The 20,655-nt window shown below is 60.7% G+C and overlaps 2 protein-coding genes and 1 long non-coding RNA gene across 3 annotated transcripts; 2 read left to right on the top strand and 1 right to left on the bottom strand.

Annotated features, from left to right (window-relative positions):
• The first annotated feature begins 1,279 nt into the window (after positions 1-1,279).
• LOC117017278 (uncharacterized) lies at positions 1,280-4,841 on the top strand. Its single transcript, XR_004422056.1, has 3 exons — positions 1,280-1,412; positions 2,489-2,618; positions 4,709-4,841. It is a non-coding gene; the product is annotated as an uncharacterized LOC117017278 (long non-coding RNA).
• A 1,671-nt stretch (positions 4,842-6,512) lies between these two features.
• On the bottom strand, positions 6,513-15,742 carry DDX51 (DEAD-box helicase 51). Its single transcript, XM_033098404.1, has 15 exons — positions 15,463-15,742; positions 15,224-15,375; positions 9,671-9,821; positions 9,363-9,508; positions 9,177-9,248; positions 8,981-9,087; positions 8,731-8,839; positions 8,495-8,640; positions 8,177-8,369; positions 7,983-8,098; positions 7,795-7,911; positions 7,610-7,711; positions 7,457-7,520; positions 7,249-7,383; positions 6,513-7,143 (listed from the first exon to the last, which is right to left on the bottom strand). Exons 1-15 carry the CDS (start codon positions 15,740-15,742, stop codon positions 7,117-7,119), a joined length of 1,917 nt encoding a protein of 638 aa, XP_032954295.1. The 3' UTR covers positions 6,513-7,116.
• Positions 15,743-15,903: 161 nt separating this feature from the next.
• On the top strand, positions 15,904-20,280 carry NOC4L (nucleolar complex associated 4 homolog). Its single transcript, XM_033097123.1, has 15 exons — positions 15,904-16,057; positions 16,261-16,381; positions 16,866-16,972; positions 17,285-17,392; positions 17,709-17,858; positions 17,938-18,037; positions 18,132-18,166; positions 18,488-18,538; positions 18,637-18,748; positions 18,866-18,926; positions 19,172-19,282; positions 19,426-19,586; positions 19,671-19,753; positions 19,928-20,041; positions 20,122-20,280. Exons 1-15 carry the CDS (start codon positions 15,944-15,946, stop codon positions 20,239-20,241), a joined length of 1,548 nt encoding a protein of 515 aa, XP_032953014.1. The 5' UTR covers positions 15,904-15,943; the 3' UTR covers positions 20,242-20,280.
• Positions 20,281-20,655: the final 375 nt, after the last annotated feature.

Raw genomic sequence — 20,655 nt, 5'->3', positions numbered from 1 at the left:
GAAGGTGTCGGAGGTGCACCTTGGGTCGGCTGCTTGCAGGCCTGTGCACAGAACATGGTGGGACCTGGAACGGCGGCTGCCTCTGGGCAGGTGCGGGTGCTTTGTTCTTTCTGGTGCAGCCTTGTTGTTGAAGCAGTTTCTCATGTGCATGAATTATTTTTTAAATAGGGTCCTGAGCAGCCTGTTCATCTCGCCCTCCTTCCCAGGGGGCTTGTTTCCGGGAGCAGGTTCTGCCTCCCTGCCTGGCCCTGTGTAGCTGGCCTCACTAGCTCCCAGCCTGCTGTCCTGTTCCCCGTGGCCTCCGTTGTGTCCCCAGCTTTCAGTGCTGTCTGATCTGTTCTTCTCTCCTTGGAGGACCAGCCACATGGCAGAGGGAGTGCTCATCCCTTCATTCGTGTGTCCACAATGTGCCTGCTCGCCAAAGCACCTTGTACTAGACAGTACGGGTCTCCGTCCCAGCTGGACCGCCGTTCTGTCCTGTCCCTGCCCAGTTACTGTGTGGAAGCCAATCAGTACATGCCAGCGTTAGCAACAGTGGCGGCTTTCTGGCTCTTGCCTTTAAATCAGAGCTATTGAGAGAGATGGGTAAATTATTGGTTTACTCTGTTGATGTTTGCTGAGTTCAGCACACTGTGTGACAGTTTCTTGTTTCGGCCCTGGAGCTACAGCTGTGAGCAAAGAAGAAAAGGGTACATTCTTGCAGGCCACACGTGATGAAAGGACTCAGAAGGGTCAGCACCTGGACAAACGGCAAGGTCAGGCCAGGCAGCCTGGATGGCAGCCTGAGTGGACGGAAAGGTTGGAGCTGGGGAGACAACCTGATTGGCAGTTTGGAGAGCTCATCCTTTCAAGTAGACCAGCAAGAGGGAGAACAGGGACACATTAGGCCGCTTCCCGGGTCACAGGCAAGAGAAACTACCCTCGTGGGTCTTCAGAGCCCACTTAGGCCTGCCTGTGAGGCATTTCTGACTCCCTCTCCCCAACTTAAAGTAGGCACTCAGCCACCGCCTCCTTCTCTTCTAATTGCGTTTACTTACTGATGGTGCCCCTTCCCGCTAGACTGTAGGTTCTACCAGGGCAGGGCCTAGACGAGCTCGGCCAGTGTGCCAGGCAGTGTCCGGTGGAGGGTGGACGGATGGAAGGCTCGAGGCAAGTACGTACCAGTGAAGGAAGTCGAACCCGCGATGGCCAGGGGAGAAGAGAGCCGGTGGCGTGTGCAGGCCCTGGCCGGGCTCCGCCCCCTTATCTGCCTCCGCCTCCGCCCCCGCCCCGCCCACCCGCTCCGATTGGTCCGTTCCACTCCGGCCCAGCACCTGCTCTGGGCACAGCGCCTGCCCACTGGGGTCGCGCCGGCGAGTCTGGTCAGGTGGGCCGGGTCCCTCCCGCCCCCTGCCACGCGCACGACAGCCTAGGTGAGTGACGGACTGAGTGTCCGTGTACGAGCAGGCGTGAGGGGGCGGCGTGGGGATCTCCTCGGCCCCTGCCCGCCCATTGTCCCCTTGAACCCCCCCCCCCGCAACCGCAGTCCCCGCCCAATGGTGAAGTTGCCCACCATGGTGACCACCGCCCCAAGTGCTTTGGTGACACCCACCACGGTGGCCCCCCCACAGTCCCCTCCCGGTCACCCACACCTCCTCCGCCTCGGTGACCCCCAACCCGCCCTGGCCTGCGAGGTCGCTGTCGGTGGTGCTGCCGCCGCCCGCGCGTCTCTGGTGGGGCCGAGTTCCTCGCCTGACACCAGGGAAAGGCGCAGCCCCCTCCCACAGCAGCCCCTCTCCCCAGGCCCCCCCTTCCGGGGCTGCTGCCGGGAGAGACGCCCCCCAGCAGGCCTTTCCAATACACAGGAAGAACTGATAACACCACTTTTGCACAGGAGACTGTAAATTGCACATTTTAGAAAGACACTTGGTCTTTCCCAGATCTGAGTTCAGCACACTGTGCGGCAGTTTTTTGTTTCCTCCCCAAACGTTGGTGTTTAGTTCAGTTCCCTTCCTAAAACAAAGTTCCAGTGGTTCCACTTCTGCGTGGGGCTCTGGTCAGGTTGCTTGACGCTTCCAATCTGTCAAACTGGGTGAACAATTTGCCTCCCCCACTGGCTCACCGGGCTGGAGAGTAAACTGCACACTGAATGACACCTGCAGGCCACCACCCAAGGCCAGCGGGCTGAGTACAGAGGGGTCTTAAAAACTGACCAGGTCTTTAAGTGTGTGTGAGTGGAGATGCCCCACTCCTGGCAAAATGGCACACGGCTATTGCGCACACATTGCTCAGGAAGCAGGGTGATTGATGTGCGTGGGGCGTAGGCCCGGTTCCGTGCCAGTCGTAGTGAGTGACATGACTCCTTTCCAGTGGTGTGTCAGTCCCGGGGAGTGCTGCCAGCACTGTGACCTGTGATACCAGTCACATTTTCTACCTAACTATACAGGAAACTAGACTGTGATAAGGAGAATGTTCCAGTAGCCTCTGTGCACGTGTGGTTTCCTTCTAGGCTTTGGCCAACAGCAGCCCCTGCAACGGGCTGTTCCATCGCAGATGAGACCCCATCGCAGATGTAGGGAGGACAGCCGCCTTCCGTGGGGACAGCCTGCAGTGAGGGCCGCGACAGCACTGCTGGCCTGGTGAGTGCTCCTGCTGCTCGGGAAGCCCCTGGCACGGGGGTGCCCCTGCGGTCACCCAGCCCTTGTCTCATTGGCTCCATGGTACAGTAGGGCCGGGGCACGTGACCAGCAGGCTCAGTGCACAGGCTGTGGTCCCGGCCCGAGTAAGAGGGTATGTGAGCAAACTGTGTGCGTCACACAGACAGGGAGATGCAGGGTGATTCCTCACACACGTGACCACGCCCTGCTTCAGGGCCGCTCACCAGGTACCATACAACGTGCTTTGTGTGACCTACCCTGGATCTGAGGAACCCCTGTGTGGGTGGCCTTTTTATGGACTCATTTTGCAGGTGACTGGGCCAGTTACTGCTCAGAGCCTTTCTGTGGGTGCAGGGCAGACATTAGGTCACAGCCCTGCAGGGACCCCTGGCCCCTTGGTGGCACGGGGCGCTCCCCATCCCAGGGCTCGGGAATGGTGCATCGCAAGGGTGTTGGGCCTGTGTCCTGCTCGAGACCCAGCAGGGAGCGGAGCACCCGGAGCCCTGACAAGTCCTAATGACTGAATGACAAACGAATGACAGCAAATGGGGCCAGGTCCTGTTAGGCACCAAGTACCCACTGACCAGCAGCGTCCTTGGATGTGACGGTCCTAAGGAAACGGGCAAGCGAGTTCAGAGGCGGAAAGGTCACACCGAGTCATGTCCTGGTTCTCGCCCTGGAATCAGTCTCCTGAACAGGCGGCACCATCAGAACTGCCACCTGGGGGCGGGCCTCACGACGGGAACAGTGCACACGGCTTGCAGCCGGAGACGACAGCACACGCTTCCCGCCTCACAGCCTCCCTGGTCTTGGCGTGGTTTTCGGCCCTGTGGGTGGGACTGTCCCCGTGAACACAGCACCCGGGGCCACTTTCCTGCCCCTGAACAGGCCTCGCTGGTGTCACCTGGGATGCTGGTGGCCAGCGGTGTGGCCATGTAGACGTCATGAAGCCACATATGCGGTGAGGCCACACCCTTCTGTCCTCTAGACCACATCAGGAAGGACAGACGGACGTTTTACAAAAGCAGAATTTGATTTCTGCTGGGAACTTTCAGAGGAAACACTCATGTTCATGTCCATCATTTTACAGACCACAGGGCTGCAGTGCCCGGTCCCACCGTCCACATGCAGCCCAGGGCGGGCGGCTCCCCAGCAGGCCCTCAAACGAGCCAGCCTCAGCTACTCCACCCCAGGGGTGCGTGCAGCTGCCTCTGTCACCACGTCGGCCATGATTACTGGCATCCTGGCTCCCACAGACCCAGACAAAGGCCGTGGCGATACAAGGGACCCAGGTGACAGCCAGGTGTAGGGATGTGAAAGCAGAGACAGGGGACACACTGCTGACACAGGCCCGGCACTGCTCCTCTCGTGGGGTTCTGAGCGGGCCAGCTGGCCGTGTGTACTTGTAGTTCTTTACGGGGCAGCCAAAGCTAATTGTCCCACCTCGCATGTGGCCTGAGCTGAGCTCCTGGGTCGTGTGTAAATTACTTGCCAAGAACCATCTTGTCCCCTATAATTATGGAAATTCAAAACTTAATGGAAGAAATCTCAACCCTACCTCACACCAAAATTAACTCCCAGTGGCTTGGAGACCTAACTATGAAGTCACATGTGTGAAACAGGAAGACAAATCTTTGTGACCTTAGGTTCAGATTTCTTAGCTATAATACCAAAGGCACACTCTTTATAAAGGGAAGGAAATTGGTGAGCTGAACTTGAATGAGACATTTTTGCTATGAAAAACAAACATTTGCAGAATACAAAGCTAATGAAGGACAGGTAACCAGAACATAGAAATAAAAGAAAAAGCACTCATTTGCTCTCCTCACAGCACAGCCCGAGCCGCCGGGCGGGGAGTTCACCGCCCCGCTGCTCCCTGGCCCCAGGCTCTCCCTGCAGCTGCCTCACAAGTATTTCTGGCTCCTGGTCCCCCACCTTTGTGGTGTCGGTTTGCCAACCTGCCGGCCGGAGTCTCCTCTCCCCAGCCCTGCTGTGGGGTGATGTGACTTGTCACCCCACAGGTCCAAGCCTGTCACGCTCCCTTTTCTAACATCTGGCTTTTGCTTTCCCAGATAAGTACCCAGTATCAGCTGGGCCAGAAGCAAACAGTGACACATGTGCCCCAACAGCCCCGAAGAGGCCGCTTCTGACCCCGCCCGCGCCCCAGGTGCCCAGGACACAGGGACCCAGCAGAGGGATTCGCAGGTAGGCCGCCCCTCCCTCGAGATCAAAGTGAGGGGCAGCGGCCACCCTCAGGCCGAGACGGGTGATGTCCGGTTCCTGTGTGATGGTCACTCTCCCCCTGCTGAGGTTCATCCTTCCTTCCTGAGCACTGAGGACACAGGGACGGGGCCCTGGTTCCCTCCCTCGTCCTCTGCTCCACTAAGGCAGCCGAAGTCCCTCAGGAATTCAGCCGGAGACAGCCACAGCGGGTGCCCACAGCCCGCAGGTGAGGGCGTGTCCTCACTCCCAGTCCCCACTGGAGTCCCCCGCAGTCTCACAGCTTCCTGCTGGCTCACAGGCCCTGGTGGACCTGGCCAGGGCTGCCTGCCGCGCACACGCCCAGCCGCTGCACAGCGCTCAGTGTTCTGCTGGCTGTTTTCACAAAAGTCAGAAGGTTCGGCTGCTGCGTTCAGTCAGCAGCCCCGACCCCTTCCCCCATCTGAATGCACAGAAAAAGGCCCGCTGAGGGCCGCAGCCTGGTGTCACTCAGGGACTGCATGTGCTCACCGGGCTTGACTGAGCCGAGTCACACACTGGGCAGGCCACTCCTCCATTTGAGAACTTTGTCATCCCAAAAGGAAGCCCCGTGCCCCTCGGCAGCTGCTGGCCCGCCCCACCCCCCCACGGGCCGGGTGCCCCAGGACTAGCCCTGTGCCTGGCTCCTGCCGCTGGGACACCCCCGGTCCGTGCATGCGTGTGGCCCCCGGCGCGTCCTCCCGCTTACACTCGCCCTGTCTCTTCACCCACAGGACCTACCTCTGCTCCCGCTTCTTGGTGACGACGACACTGCTGTGCTCACACGTGCACAGTCCGACGTCCCTTCTCCAGCCACACGGCTGCCCCGCGGGTGAGGTTTGATGTGTGTTTTCCAGTGGCTGGCGCTGCTCCTGGCTTGTTGGCCTGTGTCCTTGGCTGACCCCCACCCCTGACAGCAGCAGCGCTGGAACGCCCCTCCTCCCAGGTGTATGCCACCCACTTCCTGGGTGCCCTCGGCACACCTCCCAGCCTTGGAACGGCTGGTGTCCGTGGGAGAGGGTGTGCACACCCACTCGTCACCTCCCCTTCCCGGCCAAGAGTGGACCGGGCACGGGGCTGTGCTTCCTGGTGACAGACGGCTCACAGGGGGCTCCTGGTTCGGCACCGGCCGCCCACTGGCCAAAGCCACTTCAGCGCCTGGAGGACCCACCTGTCCTCAGCTGCATGACAGCAGAGCGTCACACGCAGAGGGTCAGGTGCGTCAGAGGCCCACTGGAAAGTGAGCACTGCCTCCCCAGATGTTGGGTCCTGGGCAGGCTCTGGCCACTGGCAAAGCCCCCGCCGTGCCAGCTGAGCGGGCGGCGTGACGGCAAGCAGGAAGTACAACGCACCCCAGTGTCAGAGCGAGAACACACCGGCCCATCCTGCTTGTCACACCTAGGACAGTCCCACAGGTGGACTGACAGGCCTGGACGCCGGGAGGGCACAAACCAGAGCCCCCGCCGCTCAGGACTCACGAGCTACAACTGAAACGTTTCCTGGTTTCCCAGACGCCTTACTGCCCAACTCGTGACGTGGACCTGCCCTGTGTCCACTGGGGCGACAGCCGTCCCATGGAACCCAAGACCCGCGTTCAGGTGCTTTTGCTGACGTGAATAATGTACTTGCAGGCAGAGATTAAAAAACCAGTTCATTCTTATTAAGTTTGTCTTAATATTAGCATATAAACTTCAGGAAAGAGCCTTCTTACAAACATTTCAGTTACATTCATGATGAAGCATCTCGTGCTGTGAGCGTGTCGTGTACCCTGGTGGTGACCCCACAGCTGTGTTTCCTGGTCTGTGGTGACACCTGCGAAGATGCTGACACCTGCCGGGTCGGCTATGACACATGCCACCTCCCAGCCCACAGGGAGGACTCGGAGCAGCCCATGCCCAGCCACACAGGACAGACGCCATCCGTCAGTTCTGCGGGAGTGCCCACAAGTTTACTAAAGCCCCACTTCCAAGAAAAGCACCTGATCGGAGCCCGACCTTGTGTGCCTTTGACGGTCTCAGACAGGACTGGCGCAGTGACGAAAGGTCTTCGTGTCCAGGGGCCCGGCCTGAGGACGTGGGCTGGGGGCGGAAGGCCCCTTCCAGAAACCCGAGGAATCCGTCGTTTGCTCACACGTCCAGCAGCCAGTACCCAGGATCCTTCCAGAGCGGCGGCTAACCCAGCAGGGGCACACACCTTGCTGCACGGGAAGGTCTCGGGTCCCACCTGCCCTTCGAGCCCCTGCCTAGGCCGCCTTCTGCCTTCGTTCTTCCTGCAGGAGAACAGGAAGGGGCTCCCCCTCAGTCGTCGGCACCCCCGGAGCCCAGCCCCTCCCGCCGTGTGCCGTGACGACAGCAGCCTCAGCGTGGGCCCTCACCTTGACGGCCCTCTCCAGCTGGGCCAGGGCCTCCTCGTACTGCGGGACCAGCGGCTGCAGGAGCTTGCTGGGCACGTCGTGACGCTCCAGCTCGGGCGCCCCGGCTTCAGCCAGCATCTGCAGGAACCTCCTCTCCTAGAGGGAAGCAGCCGAGTGAGAAGGGGCTCCTCCATACTCCCATCCTTCGCCAAGGCCGCCACGGTCTGACCTGCACTTTGAGAAGCAGTGTGAAGGCCTGTCCGGTGTTCCCAGCGCGGGCGGTTCTTCCAACCCTGAAAGCAAGCAGACAGCTCGCGAGTGGGTCCCCAGCCCGAGGGGCTGGAGGGCCGCCCCACTGCAGGCCCCTACGGCCAGCCCTCACCGGTGCACGTAGGTCCGCAGGTACTGGGGGGCGTCGTAGTTGACCACCAGCTGCACGCCCTGCACGTCGATGCCGCGAGCCGTGGCGTCTGTGCTGATGAGGCTGTTGGGACAAGAAGGGCTGTAGGCCCTGCCCGGGGTGGGGGACAGACACCCCCAGGAGGAGCACCCTGCCTGGGCACTCACAGCTGAATCTTCCCTTGCTCAAACTGCTTCAAAACCGTCTTCCTCCGGCCAGGCCCGAAGCGGGAGGAGAATTCGGCCACCGTCACACCCCCGAAGGCCTGGACCAGCAGGAAGAGCCTGCGTGGGAAAAGCCGTGGTCAGGGCTGGAACCTGCCGGCCTTCCGCCCGCCCCCCACCCCTGGGCTCACCTGTGGGAGTTCTCGCGGGAGTTGGTGAAGCAGAGAACCCTCGAGAAGTTCATGTCCAGGATGAGATGCAGGACGACCAGAGGCTTGGCACGCAGGCTGCAGGGCACGTAGTGGTGCTGCGGGCACAGCACGGGTTTGGCTGGGCCCCGGCACCTGGGCCCACCCCCCCCACACACACCGTGCACCCCACTCACCGTGAGCCCCACAGGGAAGGTGTACTTCCCACCCGAGTCCACGTCCTCGCTGGCGTCTCCGGGGCCTCCACGAGCCAGCCCCGTGGAGAAGAGCCGGGGCTGGTAGAGGCCGAGCTGCTGCAGCTTCTCGGGGTTCTGGGTCAGGGTGGCTGAGAAGAGCAGCTTCTGCAGTGGCATCTGGGGACAGCAGGTGCTGGAAGAGGGGCAGGCGCTGGGACAGCAGTCGTGGCCTGGCCAGCCGCCTCCTGAACCCAGACCAGGTGGAGGGGTTGCTGTGCTCAGGGTGCCCCACCGAGAGAAGAGCTCGGGACCAGGTACCTGGCAGCGGTCACGGCCTGGAGCTGCCTCCTCTGGAGCAGAGCAAAGGGACCTTTGGTCCCGTCATTCGGGAAGGCGGCCGCCACCACCCGCGGCAGCCAGGACTGGTGCATGCTGTCCGTCATCCGGTCGGCCTCGTCGATGACCTGTGGGAGCAGGAGGCCTGGGGTCCGTCCAGTGGCTGAGGTCGGCACCCGCTCCCAGCCCAGTCCCCTCTGGGTGGGTGGGCAACTCACCAGGAAGCGGAGCTGCTGGAGGCTGAACCCCGGCGTCTGGTCGATGTGGTCCACCAGGCGGCCGGGGGTGGCCACCACAATGTCAGCCAGGCAGCGGAAGCCGTCGGCTCTGCGGAGCAGGAGAAACTCAGCGCGAGCCCCCACGGACCCTGGTGCCGCTGCCGCTCCCTCGGGCTGGGGGCTCACGTGCCTGGCCCCCCTGCACCGGCCGAGCCCGCTGCCCCAGAGCCCACAGCCCAGCAGGACCTACGTCTTCTGGACAAGGCTCTCCTGCTCCCTGGCCAGCGACTTCTGCCCGGTGACCAGGGCGACGCGCAGAGGGGTGGCGTCTGTGTAGATGTTGAACACTCTGTTCACCTGGGCGAGGAAGGGAGTCACTGGCCTGACCTGAGGCTTGTCTCAGGGACACGCACTCGATCTGACCCCCAGGCCCGGGGTCCACATACCTGCTGGGCCAGCTCCTTGGTGGGCAACACAACCAGGGCGCGGACCTGGCACACGACTCGCGGCAGCAGGGCCTGTGGGAAGGAGGGCCCGTGGGGGAGGTGGCCGTGGGGGAGCAGGGCCACCCATGTCAGCAGGGCCGGCTCCCTGCCCGCCTAGCCCGCTTGCAGGTGGGTCCTCACACTCACCTGCACCACGGGAATGACAAAAGCCAGTGTCTTCCCACTGCCCGTTGGGGCAGAAACACAGAGGTCACTGGGCTGGTAGCCACCTCTGCCCACCAGAAACCCGCTGGCCACGCTCTCCAGGACAGCGGGGATGACCGCAGCCTGGACTGGACAGGGAGGCGAGAGGCCAGTCACACTTGGGCAGGGGCACCCCCCAGCACAGGCAGAGGCCTGGCCATGACTCTACCCGAGGGGGCCCCGGAGCTGCGAGCAGCGTCAGGAGGGCCACCCGTGCTGGAGGCACCCGGCCCCTGGCCAAGGCTGGGCACCTGGGAAGTAGGACGAGATGCCTTGTGCCCGCAGCCTCTTCTGCAGGTCAGGGTGGACTTCGGGGATGTCCTCAATGGGCACCAGGTCTTCAGTGACGTTCTTTCCGACACAGCTTGGCTCAGCCAGCCACGCTGGCAGGAAAGGTCGGACCTGCCACAAAGGGTGCGGGAAAGAGGCCAGGCGACCGTCCCTTAGCCACCCGGCCAGGGAGGCAAGGCCCCAGGAACTGGGCTGAAGAGGCTGCCAGGAGACTGACAAGCTTTACCCAGTGCCTGGCTTCCCCCAACCCACTTCCCACACAGCCTTCTCAGGCAGCAGGAAACACACCTGAAGGAGGCACGCCCCTGAGCAGATCCACCTGCGAGAACACCCCAGGGCCCCCGAGACCGGGCACCCCCGGGCCCGGCCTCATTCCCAGCGGGGCTGAGGCCCAGGCACATGACCTTCTGCTTCACACCAAGCTCACTGCTGCCCCAGGGCCTCTGCCTGACACACCACTCAAGGGACCGCCACACACGCCTGACAGCAGTGCCCCGTGCACCCAGCCGAGCCTCTCGCCGGGGTCACGGCAACTGTCATCATCCCAGAGGCCGTTAGCGCACGTGTTTCCTGAAAACCTCCTGCTAAGACAGAGACGACCAGCCCAGGAGCTGGTGGAATCTCCCGTCTTGTTCTTAGGTGGGTGAGCGCACAGGATTACATCAGCAAACCGAACTCAGGCGTGCGTTCGAAAGATCACACACACTGTGATCAAGTGGGATTTGTTGCCTCAGGCAAGACTGGTTCAACAGCCACAAACCAACTGACATGATACACCACATAAAATGAAGGACAAAAACCTTCCATAGATGCAGAAAAAGCGTTTGACAGAGTCCGACATCTGTGATAAAAACGCTGCAAAGCGGGGATGGAGGGTACCTACCTCACCATAATAAAGGCCGTAGGTGACAAAGCCACAGCTAACGTCATACTCCCTAGGGACCAGGTAAAAGCGGGCCCTGAAGATCAGGAACAAGACAAGGAGGCCCATTCTCACAGCTTTTAGTCAACAGAGTACTGGAAGTCGACAAGAAAAACAAATACAGTGGTACCTCGGTTTTCGAACGTGATACGTTCCGGAAGACGGTTCGAGTTCTGAAACGTTCGAAAACAGCCGACAGCTGGGCCTCAGGATCTTGCACTCAGCGGAAGCCGCGTGACATGTTTGACTTCCGAGGCGTGTTTGAAAACCGAAGCATTTATTTCCGGGTTTACGGCATTTGTAAACCGAAATGTTCGTCAACGGAGACGTTCGAAAACCGAGGTACTACTTTAACTAGCATCCAAATTGGAAAGGAGGAAATAAAACTGTCCTTGTTTGCAGATGACACGATACTGTATACAAAGAACCCAAAAAATTCCACCAAAAGCTTTTAGAACTGATAAATGAATTCGGTAAAGTGACAAGATACAAAATTATTCAGAAATCGGTTGCATTTTTATACAATATGGGACCCTCCTCCCCCTCCCTCTTCTCTCTTCCTCCCTGCCCTCCTGCCCTCCTGCAGAGCAAAGCAATGCAGTGGTTAAATCAGGCGGTGGGAAAACCCCCTAGAGGAAAACCGAAGCCGAGAAATTGCTAACGCTTCCCTGAGACCATCCCCAGAATTTTTCCTAAAACTACTGACTGGGCTAAAATCCAACCATGTGAACAGTGGCCAGATGAGAGAGTGTCTGATGTCTTTACAAGACGTGAAAAGGCCATGAAACACACTCAGGAATGCCACCACCAGCCTCTAAAATCATCACATGACGCCTTGATCCATTCAGTTTTTTTAAACGGGCTAAACAAACAACTTGTCACCTTAACAAAATGACGTAACCTAGGCTGGGCCACAGTATGTACCGATGTAGTCGGATGTCTGGCCATCCACTATGTAAAACTACTCAAAACAGGGAGCAAAAGTTGGGAATTCACACTCCAACAGTCGTCTAATGAGGCCAGGAGAAAGCCCGCATCCACGCCTGCCCCACGAGCCTTTTCTTACTGTGAACAAGCTGGCACCCCGATGCTGGAAATTAGCGGGGTCGTGAGGAAGAAAGGACGGTGAAACAAGCCGGCTGCTCCGGGGAAGGTGCAGATGCCCAGCTCCCTGCCAGCGCCCCAGGAGAACTGGCTGTTGCGGACACTGGGCAGGACTTCCTTAGGGAGTGGGGTCTGTCTCCCCAAGCCTCCTCAGCTAAGTAACTTAGAGATTTACTCCGGAAACACCAACAAGGTAAGACCCATCCCTCTAGGCCCAGGAACGGTCTTCATGTTTTCGTTACGATGAAAGTCTGGTTCTCTACTAGAAGCTGTTTTAAGGTACAAGCTCAGGCTTGGCATATCCCTTGATTCTGATCTGTCCGGATACCTTGACTTTAAAACCTGAGATAAATGGCTCACTTTATGAGAACATTTTCAAGAACAGCTTCCTAATGATCTCCCTGGCAGACAAATAAATGAAAGAGAGAGACGAACATTGTGTGGCTATAAACACACATAATAGAAAACTAAAAAAGGTCACAAATGGTAACGCAGCAGAAACCCCCTGGCTCCTTGCCCAATGTGTTCTAGTGTCTCTTCCCCCACAATTCTCAACCATGTTTTTGTGGCTGGAGAGGTACAGGTTGGATAATAAAATGAATCAATGGGCCACCTCAAAAGGGACGGCAGGGATGGCTAAAACCCGCAAACACAGCGCCAGCACAAGACCCAGATGCTTGGGGAAGCCTCATGGACACCAGACTCAGGCTCACTGGGGGGTGAGACGACTCACTTGACAATGGTAAGGGAAACATTTTGGGGTTCACTGGTACACCCCAATTGCTCCAGGCCATAAGCCCTCAAGGGCCACACTGTGCCCAATGGCTACACCAACACTGACCCTCCATAAAAAATGAAGAGCTACTTGGAGGAACAGGGGCTGGCCTTGGTATTCTGGGACAAGCTGAATTTGTGGCAAACGAAGGACGTCATTGATTAGAAAAAGATTCTTCATCTAAAATAGTAAACAAAGGGGTAGACGGGTGGCCCAGTTGGTCAGAGCGCGAGCTCTGGGCGACGGGGCTGCCAATTCGATTCCCACATGGGCCAGCGAGCTGCGCCCTCTGCAACCAGAATGAAGTCAATGAGCTGCCGCTCAGCTCCCGGGTGGCCAGAGGGCTGTCGGTTGGAGCGCGTCCTCTCAACCACAAGGCTGTAGGTTCGACTCCCGTAAGGGCTGGTGGGCTGCGCCCCCTGCAACTAAGATTGAAAGGACAACAACTTGACTTGAATGGAGCTGACGGGTCCTGGGAAGAACACAGTTTCCCTACAAAAAGGTCCTGGAAATACACACTGTTCCCCAATAAAGTCCTGTTCCCCTTCCCCAATAAAATCTTTTTTTAAAAAAATAAACAAAATAGTAAACACAGAAGCAATGTTATCCCAAGAAGGGAAAGGATGGGAGATAGCCTGGAAAAGCGTGAAGCATTATTAGCTCAGCAGGTAGAAGAGACCCTCAGGTTACGACAGCTCGCGCACTAACCCGACAATGGGAAGGGGCCTGCCCTGTACAGAACTCCACGAGGCCTATCGTCCGTGTCGACACAAATGGAATCTGAGGTGGCTACGAAGCCATGGCCGACGACAATGGGTGCAGAAGCCAGGCAGACACCTAAGGGAGCCTGACGGCCCTGCAAAGTGTGACTGACAACATTGTATTTTAACAGCTCTGGCATCGGCGAAACCCCAAACGAAAATTTTCAATAGTTCAACTGGCTGGGACTAGTCTTCATAATTCTCAAGTGCTCCCAATGGGAACCAGGTGGACCATATTTAAAAATAACAGATGGGAACCCAGCTCATTATCAGACTGTGGAAACTAAAAAGGTGAATGGCCATTCCTCAAACTATATGGACACGTGACTTCACCCAGACCTGGCCTACTGTATCTATCTACCCCAACAAACAATACTACATGCTATACCGGAAAAGGGCATTTTTGTTTGGAGGAACTGCAAACCCGCCCCCCCCAGATCCTAAGTAACTTCACTGCAATAACACTAAGCTTGTATTAAATGCTACAGGAGTACGGTGCAATGCCGAGATGACAGGCCAAACACCTTCACCTGAGGCTAACTAAACTTTTAACCACAGTGACCTGGAAAACCAGATGTACTGAGAGACTGAACTTACTCCTCCCCATGAAGTTGTTTCCATGGAAACTGCTTGCCCGGAAGAAAAATTAGAACTTTCAGGTCACGGAATGACTAAAACTCTTCATTCACCTGGCCAGACCTATCAGAAGATCCAGCAGACAAAGGAGGACAAAGCACTGTTAGCGAAGTTGAGAAACATGATGACACGTGTGAAGGCTTCTTCGGTTGGCTGGGAGGCGTCCTCCCCTGACACAGGTCACACTGTTTCCAACCTGTATTACGGGGCTACTGTTACCGCTCCTGTGCTCGTCCTGTAAGTGTTATAACAGACGTACAGAGGAAAAGCCACTGCCACAAGAAAGTGCAAAGTCGGATCACGCCAGCTCGCAGGTTACAAAGGACCCAGAGCACCTGCCCTTATGAACTATGCCTGGCTGACCCCACAAGAAGGCCGTTTTAAACAGTGCAGGCCAATCGCCAGGCTACCTGGAAGCCCCTTTGCTGCCCATGGCTCAGAAGACAGGTGCGGCCTAACAACGGTTGACTTCCCAGAAATGAGCCTTCCTAGATCCGTGGGACCAAAGGACAATCAAACCGGCCACCAATGCATCCTCCAGACTGATTTATGATCAAAAGAGAGAAATGAAATAGGAAAGGGAGTCTAAGCTACTGCTCCAGCTTGGTCAGTAACCAAGGAAACAGTGAATTCCTAACCAAGGCCTTCCTGGGGCTGGCCACGCCTCCTTTCTAACGGCGCCCATTACGAAGACCGACAGGTTACGGCTGCCAGCGCCTGTTCTGTCTACATCCCGAGAAAAACATACCAATAATGACTTCCACGACCTTTCCCACCGACTGCGGGTGCTCGACGACCTCCGTGTCTGTATATTCTCTCCACTGATGCAAAACTATTACTCCTAGAACGCAGGCGGTAACTGAAGCTGCAGGTGCGCAGCGGTGCTTTCCTGCGTCCTGCTTCTGGGAGCAGCGCCTCGCTCTCAAGTCAGACACTGTTTCACGAGCGCTCGGAGCTCTGCTCGCAGGCGTGTCCTCAGATGAGAACAACAACAACAACAACAACTCGTAAACCTACAAAGGTCGTGCAAGGCTTCTTTGCGTTCACGGAGAACTTGCACGAGTTAAGGTAAAAATGCTGTTTGCGCCGATTCAAACCCCTTCAGAAACCTCGCAAGATGCCCCGCTGAGGCGCGGGTCTTTCGCGTGTGGGGGTGTTCACTTACTTACTGACACGTGCCAACGCCCGGGGGGCGCGGGCGCCTGCCCCCAACTACGCCCGGGACCCCGCTGGGTTAACCGCCTCCAGGCCGGCAGCCTCCGCCCCCAGCCGGCTCGAGCGCCGCCGCCGAAGGCGTCCCACGGCGGGCGCTCACCTTCGGCGCCCTGCTCCTCCCGAACGCGCCCAGCACCAAGGCCTGTGCGGGGGGCCCACGCGCCTCGTCGGGCGGCCGTCCGCCTGGGGCCTCCTCCGGCCCCGCAGCCTCGGCGTCCACGCTGCCGTCCCCCGGCGCCTCCTCGCTGCTGTCTGCGGGCACAAGCGAGGCAGAGGCGGCGCGTCAGCCCCACGCGGACCGGGTCCCAGGGCCGCGCGCGCCCCGCGCCGCGGGCCCACCTGCGCCGGCGTCCCCGCCGTCCGCTTTCCGCCGCTTGCTCCCCGGCGTCCAGCTGCTCTGGCGCCTCCGCGGCCTGCGGGGCCGCCGCCGCCGCTTCCCCGCCGACCCCGCGGCCGGCGTGGCCTCCTCCGGCTCCTGTTGCCGCGGCTGCCGCTGCCGCTGCCGCTCCCGGGCCCGGCACTGCAGCCGCTCGAGCAGCGCGCGGGCACGGCCGTCCGCCTCGGCCTCCGCCGCGGCCGCCTCGGGCCCCGTGTACCGCGCGACGTGGAAGAGCGCCATGCCTGCGGCCGCACGCTGCTCCTGCTCCGCGCTGCTGCCGCCCCGCGCGCCGCGACGACGGCGGGGGCGGGGCCGTCCGTGACGTCACCGGCGCGGGGGGCGGGGCCGGCGCTGTGAGGCGCGACCCGGCGCGGAGCGGTGACGTCAGAGGTGCGCCGGGCGGCGGCGTGGGAGTGCCGGGGGTCCGCGTGGGGCTGCGGCATGGAGCCGGACGGCCGGGGCGACGCGCGCCGGGCGCTGGGCCGCCTGCTGGAGGCGGTGCTGGCGAGCCGCGGCGAGGCCAACGCCGTGTTCGACATCCTGGCCGTGCTGCAGGTGGGGCGCGCCGCGGTGGGTCGGGCTCGGTGGGTCCTGCGCGCGGACGCGGGCACACCCTCCAAGGCGGGGTTCCAAGGGGGGGGAGGGTCACGCCGGGAGCGGGGAGGGGGTGCAATGGGGCTGGAATCCCCGTGGAGAAAGCGCGCAGGGCCACAGCCCCCGGCGTGGCGGGGCGCCCTGCGATCGGCCTCTCCCCGCAGTCTGAGGACCAGGAGGAGATCCAGGACGCGGTGCGCGCATGCAGCCGCCTTTTTGGGGCCTTGCTGGAGCGGGAAGAGCTGTTTGTGGGACAGCTGCCCCCTGAGGAGACCGTCATGGCAGGTGAGCTCCTGACGGGCCCAGGGCCTCATCTCTAGCCAGGTGGGGAGACACCGTGTCAGCATGGGATGAACCCCCCCAAAACCTCATCGACGTGGCAAGGTACACCATGCCCACCGTGGGGACGGATGGTTGTGCGTGGGTGGGTGGGTAGGACGGATTTAATGAAGATGGAAGAACGCGTGGTTTTTGTGTGTGTGATAAATCATTTGTGTGATTCGATGCTGTTTAATGTTGATCGTCAGCACCACACAAAGTTGGGATTAGTGTCCTGATTCGTGGGATGTCCAGGTCTTGGGGAAAAGTGAGGGGACGGGGACCGTGTCCTTGGGGTAGCAGCTTCTGTCCCTGGGGCATTGTGCTGATCCCACCCCAGGTCTACAGCCACCGTTTGTACTCAATTCCCTGGTCGGGCTCAGTAGATGCCAGTGTCTAGTCTGGCATGTGTGGGCATTGACGTGGGCGGCCCACCGTGCCCCGCCCACAGGATCCCAGGGGCCCACACGGAAGTACAAGGTGTGGATGAGGCATCGTTACCAGAGCTGCTGCAACCGCCTGGTGGAACTCCTGGCCCACTCCTCGTTCCAGGTCAAGGTGAGTCTCGGGGCCCTTGGCCTTGCCTCATGCTCCTGCGTTTCCACACGCTCAGCCCTGAGGTTCGCTGCACACAGAAGGCGCCTGGGGCGTGCCTCGGGCAGGTGTCTCTCCACACTTACCTGTGTAGGTAAGAACACTTTTTTCCCTTTCTTGTCCAGTTTTTTGATGGGTGGCTCTGTCCTGTCCAATGACCCTTACTTTGTGTTACCTGCGAGTATTCCGAAAGGCCAGGAGAACCCTGTGGGTCAGTCTGCAGGGAAGGTGACGTGCTGTTGGGACCCTGCAGCCACTTTGCTGTCCTCTTCCTAGGAGCTGGCCCTCAGTACGCTCATGAAGTTTGTGCAGCTGGAAGGAATACACCCCCTGGAGAAACCCAAGTGGGAGGGCAACTACCTGTTTCCCCGCCAGCTCTTCAAGGTGAGGGCACAGTGGGGGACCCTGCCTGTCTGTCCCTCCCCTGTCCCTTCCCTGACCCAAACCAGGCCCCTGCTCTACCCAGGAGTCAGGAGGCTTTGGGGACCTCACTGGCCAGAGCAGGGAGGTCTCTGGTGGCGCAGGTGGCTGCTAAGTGTGATGCTTCTGCTACATCCCGCCTGGGGGAAGGGGAAGGCTGCCACCTCAGGGTCTCCCTGGGCAGTCCCCTGCTCGTCGGGGCTGTGACAGCCCGCCCGGATGCTGCTCTGTGAGCTCAGTCCCAGGTAGGAAGGACGCTCACTGCTGTGCCTGTACCTAGTCGGTGGTGGGAGGCCTGTTGTCCCAGGAGGAGGACCACTCGCTGCTCCTGTCCCAGTTCCGGGAGTACCTGGAACACGACGACATCCGCTACCACACGATGCAGGCGGCCGCCGACACCATGGCCCGGGTCACAAACGGGCACCCTGAGGTGAGCTGGCTGGGTCCCATGCAGGGAGGGCACAGGCAGTGGGTGGGTGGAGTCTGGGCGCTCACGCAGGCTCCGGCAGGTGCCCCTCACGTTCTGGAACAACGCCTTCACACTGCTGGCTGCCGTGAGCCTGCCCCACCAGGACAGTGACCTCTCCAGCTTCTACGTGAAGCATGCGCGTGAGTGTCCGGGCTGGGCCAGCGGTGGGCAGGGCACAAGGCCTGGCACCCTCACAGCCTGACGAGCCGCCGTCCCCTCCCACCTTCCTTGCAGAGCTGTCAGACAAGTGGAAGGTCACTCATCTGAAGGTGAGACATTCGGGGGGCAGGTGGCCTCCCGGGAAAGGACTTATCCTGGGGTACTGCCTCTCCCAGGTTAGACAAGCCCCAGCATCATGGGACCCGAGGGAGAGGAGGCCTGCAGGCACCTGGCTCCCAGAGATCAGGTGGCCCGCCCGGACCTCTCAGCCCCTCGGGGTCACGTGTCCTTGCGGTGGGCCCGTCTGCTCTTCTGCGGCGGTGCGGGAGTTTTGTCAGGGTTTCCAGGGTTCGGGCTCCAGGTGCTCCCATTCACCTGCACCAGGAGTGGGGGGCGGCGTGTGCAGCCTGTACCCCCGTCTCCCCTCACAGGAGCACAGGAAGGCCTTCCAGCGGATGTGGCTTGGCTTCCTCAAGCACAAGGTAGGGCGGGTAGGGGCAGCAGCAGCCGGGTCTGGGCCCCTGGCCCATGTGGTTGGTGGGGTGGGGCAGGCTGCACCCCGACCTGTGCCTTCCCCCAGCTGCCCCTCAGCCTGTGCAAGAAGGTGCTAGTGGTCATGCACGACTCCATCCTGCCGCACCTGGCCCAGCCTAGCCTCATGATCGATTTCCTGACTCGCGCCTATGACATTGGTGAGCAGGGGACCCTGCCGCGGGGTGGGCCCAGCCAGCCAGCGACGTGTGTGCTGGGGGCTCCCGGGGTGGGGGTGCAGGTCGGCTGGGCCTCCACAGCCGTGTGTCTGTCTGCAGGGGGTGCTGTCAGCCTCTTGGCCTTGAATGGGCTTTTCATCCTGATTCATAAGCATAACCTGTGAGTGTCAGCCTGGGGATGTGCAGGCCTCTCCATTCCCCAGCCCTGCGTGTCTGTCCCTCCCTGACCCAGACAAGGCCCCTGCTCTGCCCAGGGCTCAGGAGGCTTTGGGGAGCCCACTGGACCTCCCCAGGGGAGGGTACTGAGCCCCGAGGGCAGTGCTTCCTTGGGGCCCTGACCTGTCTGCTTGCTGCGTGCTTCCATCCCACGTGCCTGGACCCCCTCACTCACCCCCATACCCCCAGGGAGTACCCCAACTTCTACCAGAAGCTCTACGGCCTCCTGGATCCATCCATCTTCCATGTCAAGTACCGGGCTCGCTTCTTCCACCTGGCTGACCTCTTCCTGTCGTCCTCGTGAGTGTCCGGGAGGGGCAGGGTTCCCGGCTCCCTCACAGCCGCCGGGCTGCCAGTCCCCACAGGGCTGCAGCCTGGAGCCAGGAAGGGCGCTGGAGGCTGCTATGCGGGGTGTGGGGCCTCACGCCCACCTTCCTGCCCAGCCACCTGCCCGCCTACCTGGTGGCTGCCTTTGCCAAGCGCCTGTCCCGCCTGGCCCTGACGGCACCCCCCGAGGCCCTGCTCATGGTCCTGCCCTTCATATGCAACCTGCTGCGGAGACACCCGTCCTGTCGTGTCCTCGTGCACCGGCCAAGGGGCCCTGGTGAGTGGGCCGTGACCGTGACGCCTGCCAGAGGCCAGCGTGCCAGCGTGCGGACGGCTGGCACACGACTCCTCTCGTTCCTAGAGCTGGACTCTGACCCCTATGACCCTGGCGAGGAGGATCCAGCCAAGAGCCGAGCCCTGGAGAGCTCCCTGTGGGAGCTGCAGGTGAGGGCACGCAGGCCGCCCCTCGAGCCACTGCCCGTCCCCTGATGCACGGAGCTCCTCCTGTCTCCCCACGGCCCCAGGCCCCCACCCCGTCGCCCTGCTTTCCTGGGGGAACCCAGGTCTCTGCCCCCTGCTTTGCCCACGGAGAGGTGGTGACAGCCCGCGTGCCCCCAGGCCCTCCAGCGGCATTACCACCCCGAGGTGTCCAAGGCCGCCAGTGTCATCAACCAGCTGCCGTGTCTGCCCGAGGTCAGCATCGCTCCGCTCCTGGAGCTCACTGCGTTCGAGGTGAGGATGCAGGGCTGGGCCGGGGACTGGGGACTCGGGCACAGGGGCCTCGGAGAGTGTCCACGCATCTATCCTTTCAGATGTTTGAGCGGGACCTGAGGAAGAAGGGGCCTGAGGCCGTGCCGCTGGAGTTCATCCCTGCACGGGGCCTGCTGGGCCGCCGGGACGACCTCTGCGCCCAGCACTTCACGCTCAGCTGACTCTGGGCACCCCTCCCCCAAATAAATGGTTTTGCAGGAGAGCGACTCAGGTGGGCTGTGGGCGGGCAGGGGCCAGTCTCCTTCCTGGGGCTGTGCCCGCTGGGACAGCACCTGTGTCCACCGACAGCCGCACAGCCCCCTACACCTGGCCTGCCTTCCCTGTAGCCTGGTGGGGCTTGTGTGGGGGCTGCGGGAGTGGCCCCTCCTTCGGGTTGGCCTTGATGGACTATGCAGGGAGGGCCACAGCCGGCTGTCCCTGGCCAGGCCCTGTAGAGGACGCATTTGTCCTGGGTCCAGCTGCGTGCAGATACATGGCGGGCAGTGAGCGGTGATAAGTCCTGGGTGAGTTACAGGCAGGGCCAGTTCACTGCCATCCGGCCTCCAGCCGAGCTCAGCCCTAGGCGCCTCCAGAGT

The sequence above is a fragment of the Rhinolophus ferrumequinum genome, chromosome 25 (assembly GCF_004115265.2).
Source record: "Rhinolophus ferrumequinum isolate MPI-CBG mRhiFer1 chromosome 25, mRhiFer1_v1.p, whole genome shotgun sequence".
Taxonomy (NCBI): Eukaryota; Metazoa; Chordata; class Mammalia; order Chiroptera; family Rhinolophidae; genus Rhinolophus; species Rhinolophus ferrumequinum.
This window is presented reverse-complemented; position numbering and strand designations above follow the sequence as displayed.

Excerpts from the sequence above, each read along its gene's own strand:
- DDX51 (XM_033098404.1), bottom strand. The coding sequence starts at position 15,742 with ATGGCGCTCTTCCACGTCGCGCGGTACACGGGGCCCGAGGCGGCCGCG. Across the intron at positions 9,509-9,670 it reads CATCTCGTCCTACTTCCCAG|TCCAGGCTGCGGTCATCCCC; the intron begins GTGCCCAGCCTT and ends CTCCCTGTCCAG. Across the intron at positions 7,712-7,794 it reads GAGCAAGGGAAGATTCAGCT|CCTCATCAGCACAGACGCCA; the intron begins GTGAGTGCCCAG and ends TTGTCCCAACAG.
- NOC4L (XM_033097123.1), top strand. The coding sequence starts at position 15,944 with ATGGAGCCGGACGGCCGGGGCGACGCGCGCCGGGCGCTGGGCCGCCTG. Across the intron at positions 18,167-18,487 it reads GGAAGGTCACTCATCTGAAG|GAGCACAGGAAGGCCTTCCA; the intron begins GTGAGACATTCG and ends CTCCCCTCACAG. Across the intron at positions 19,283-19,425 it reads GACCTCTTCCTGTCGTCCTC|CCACCTGCCCGCCTACCTGG; the intron begins GTGAGTGTCCGG and ends CTTCCTGCCCAG.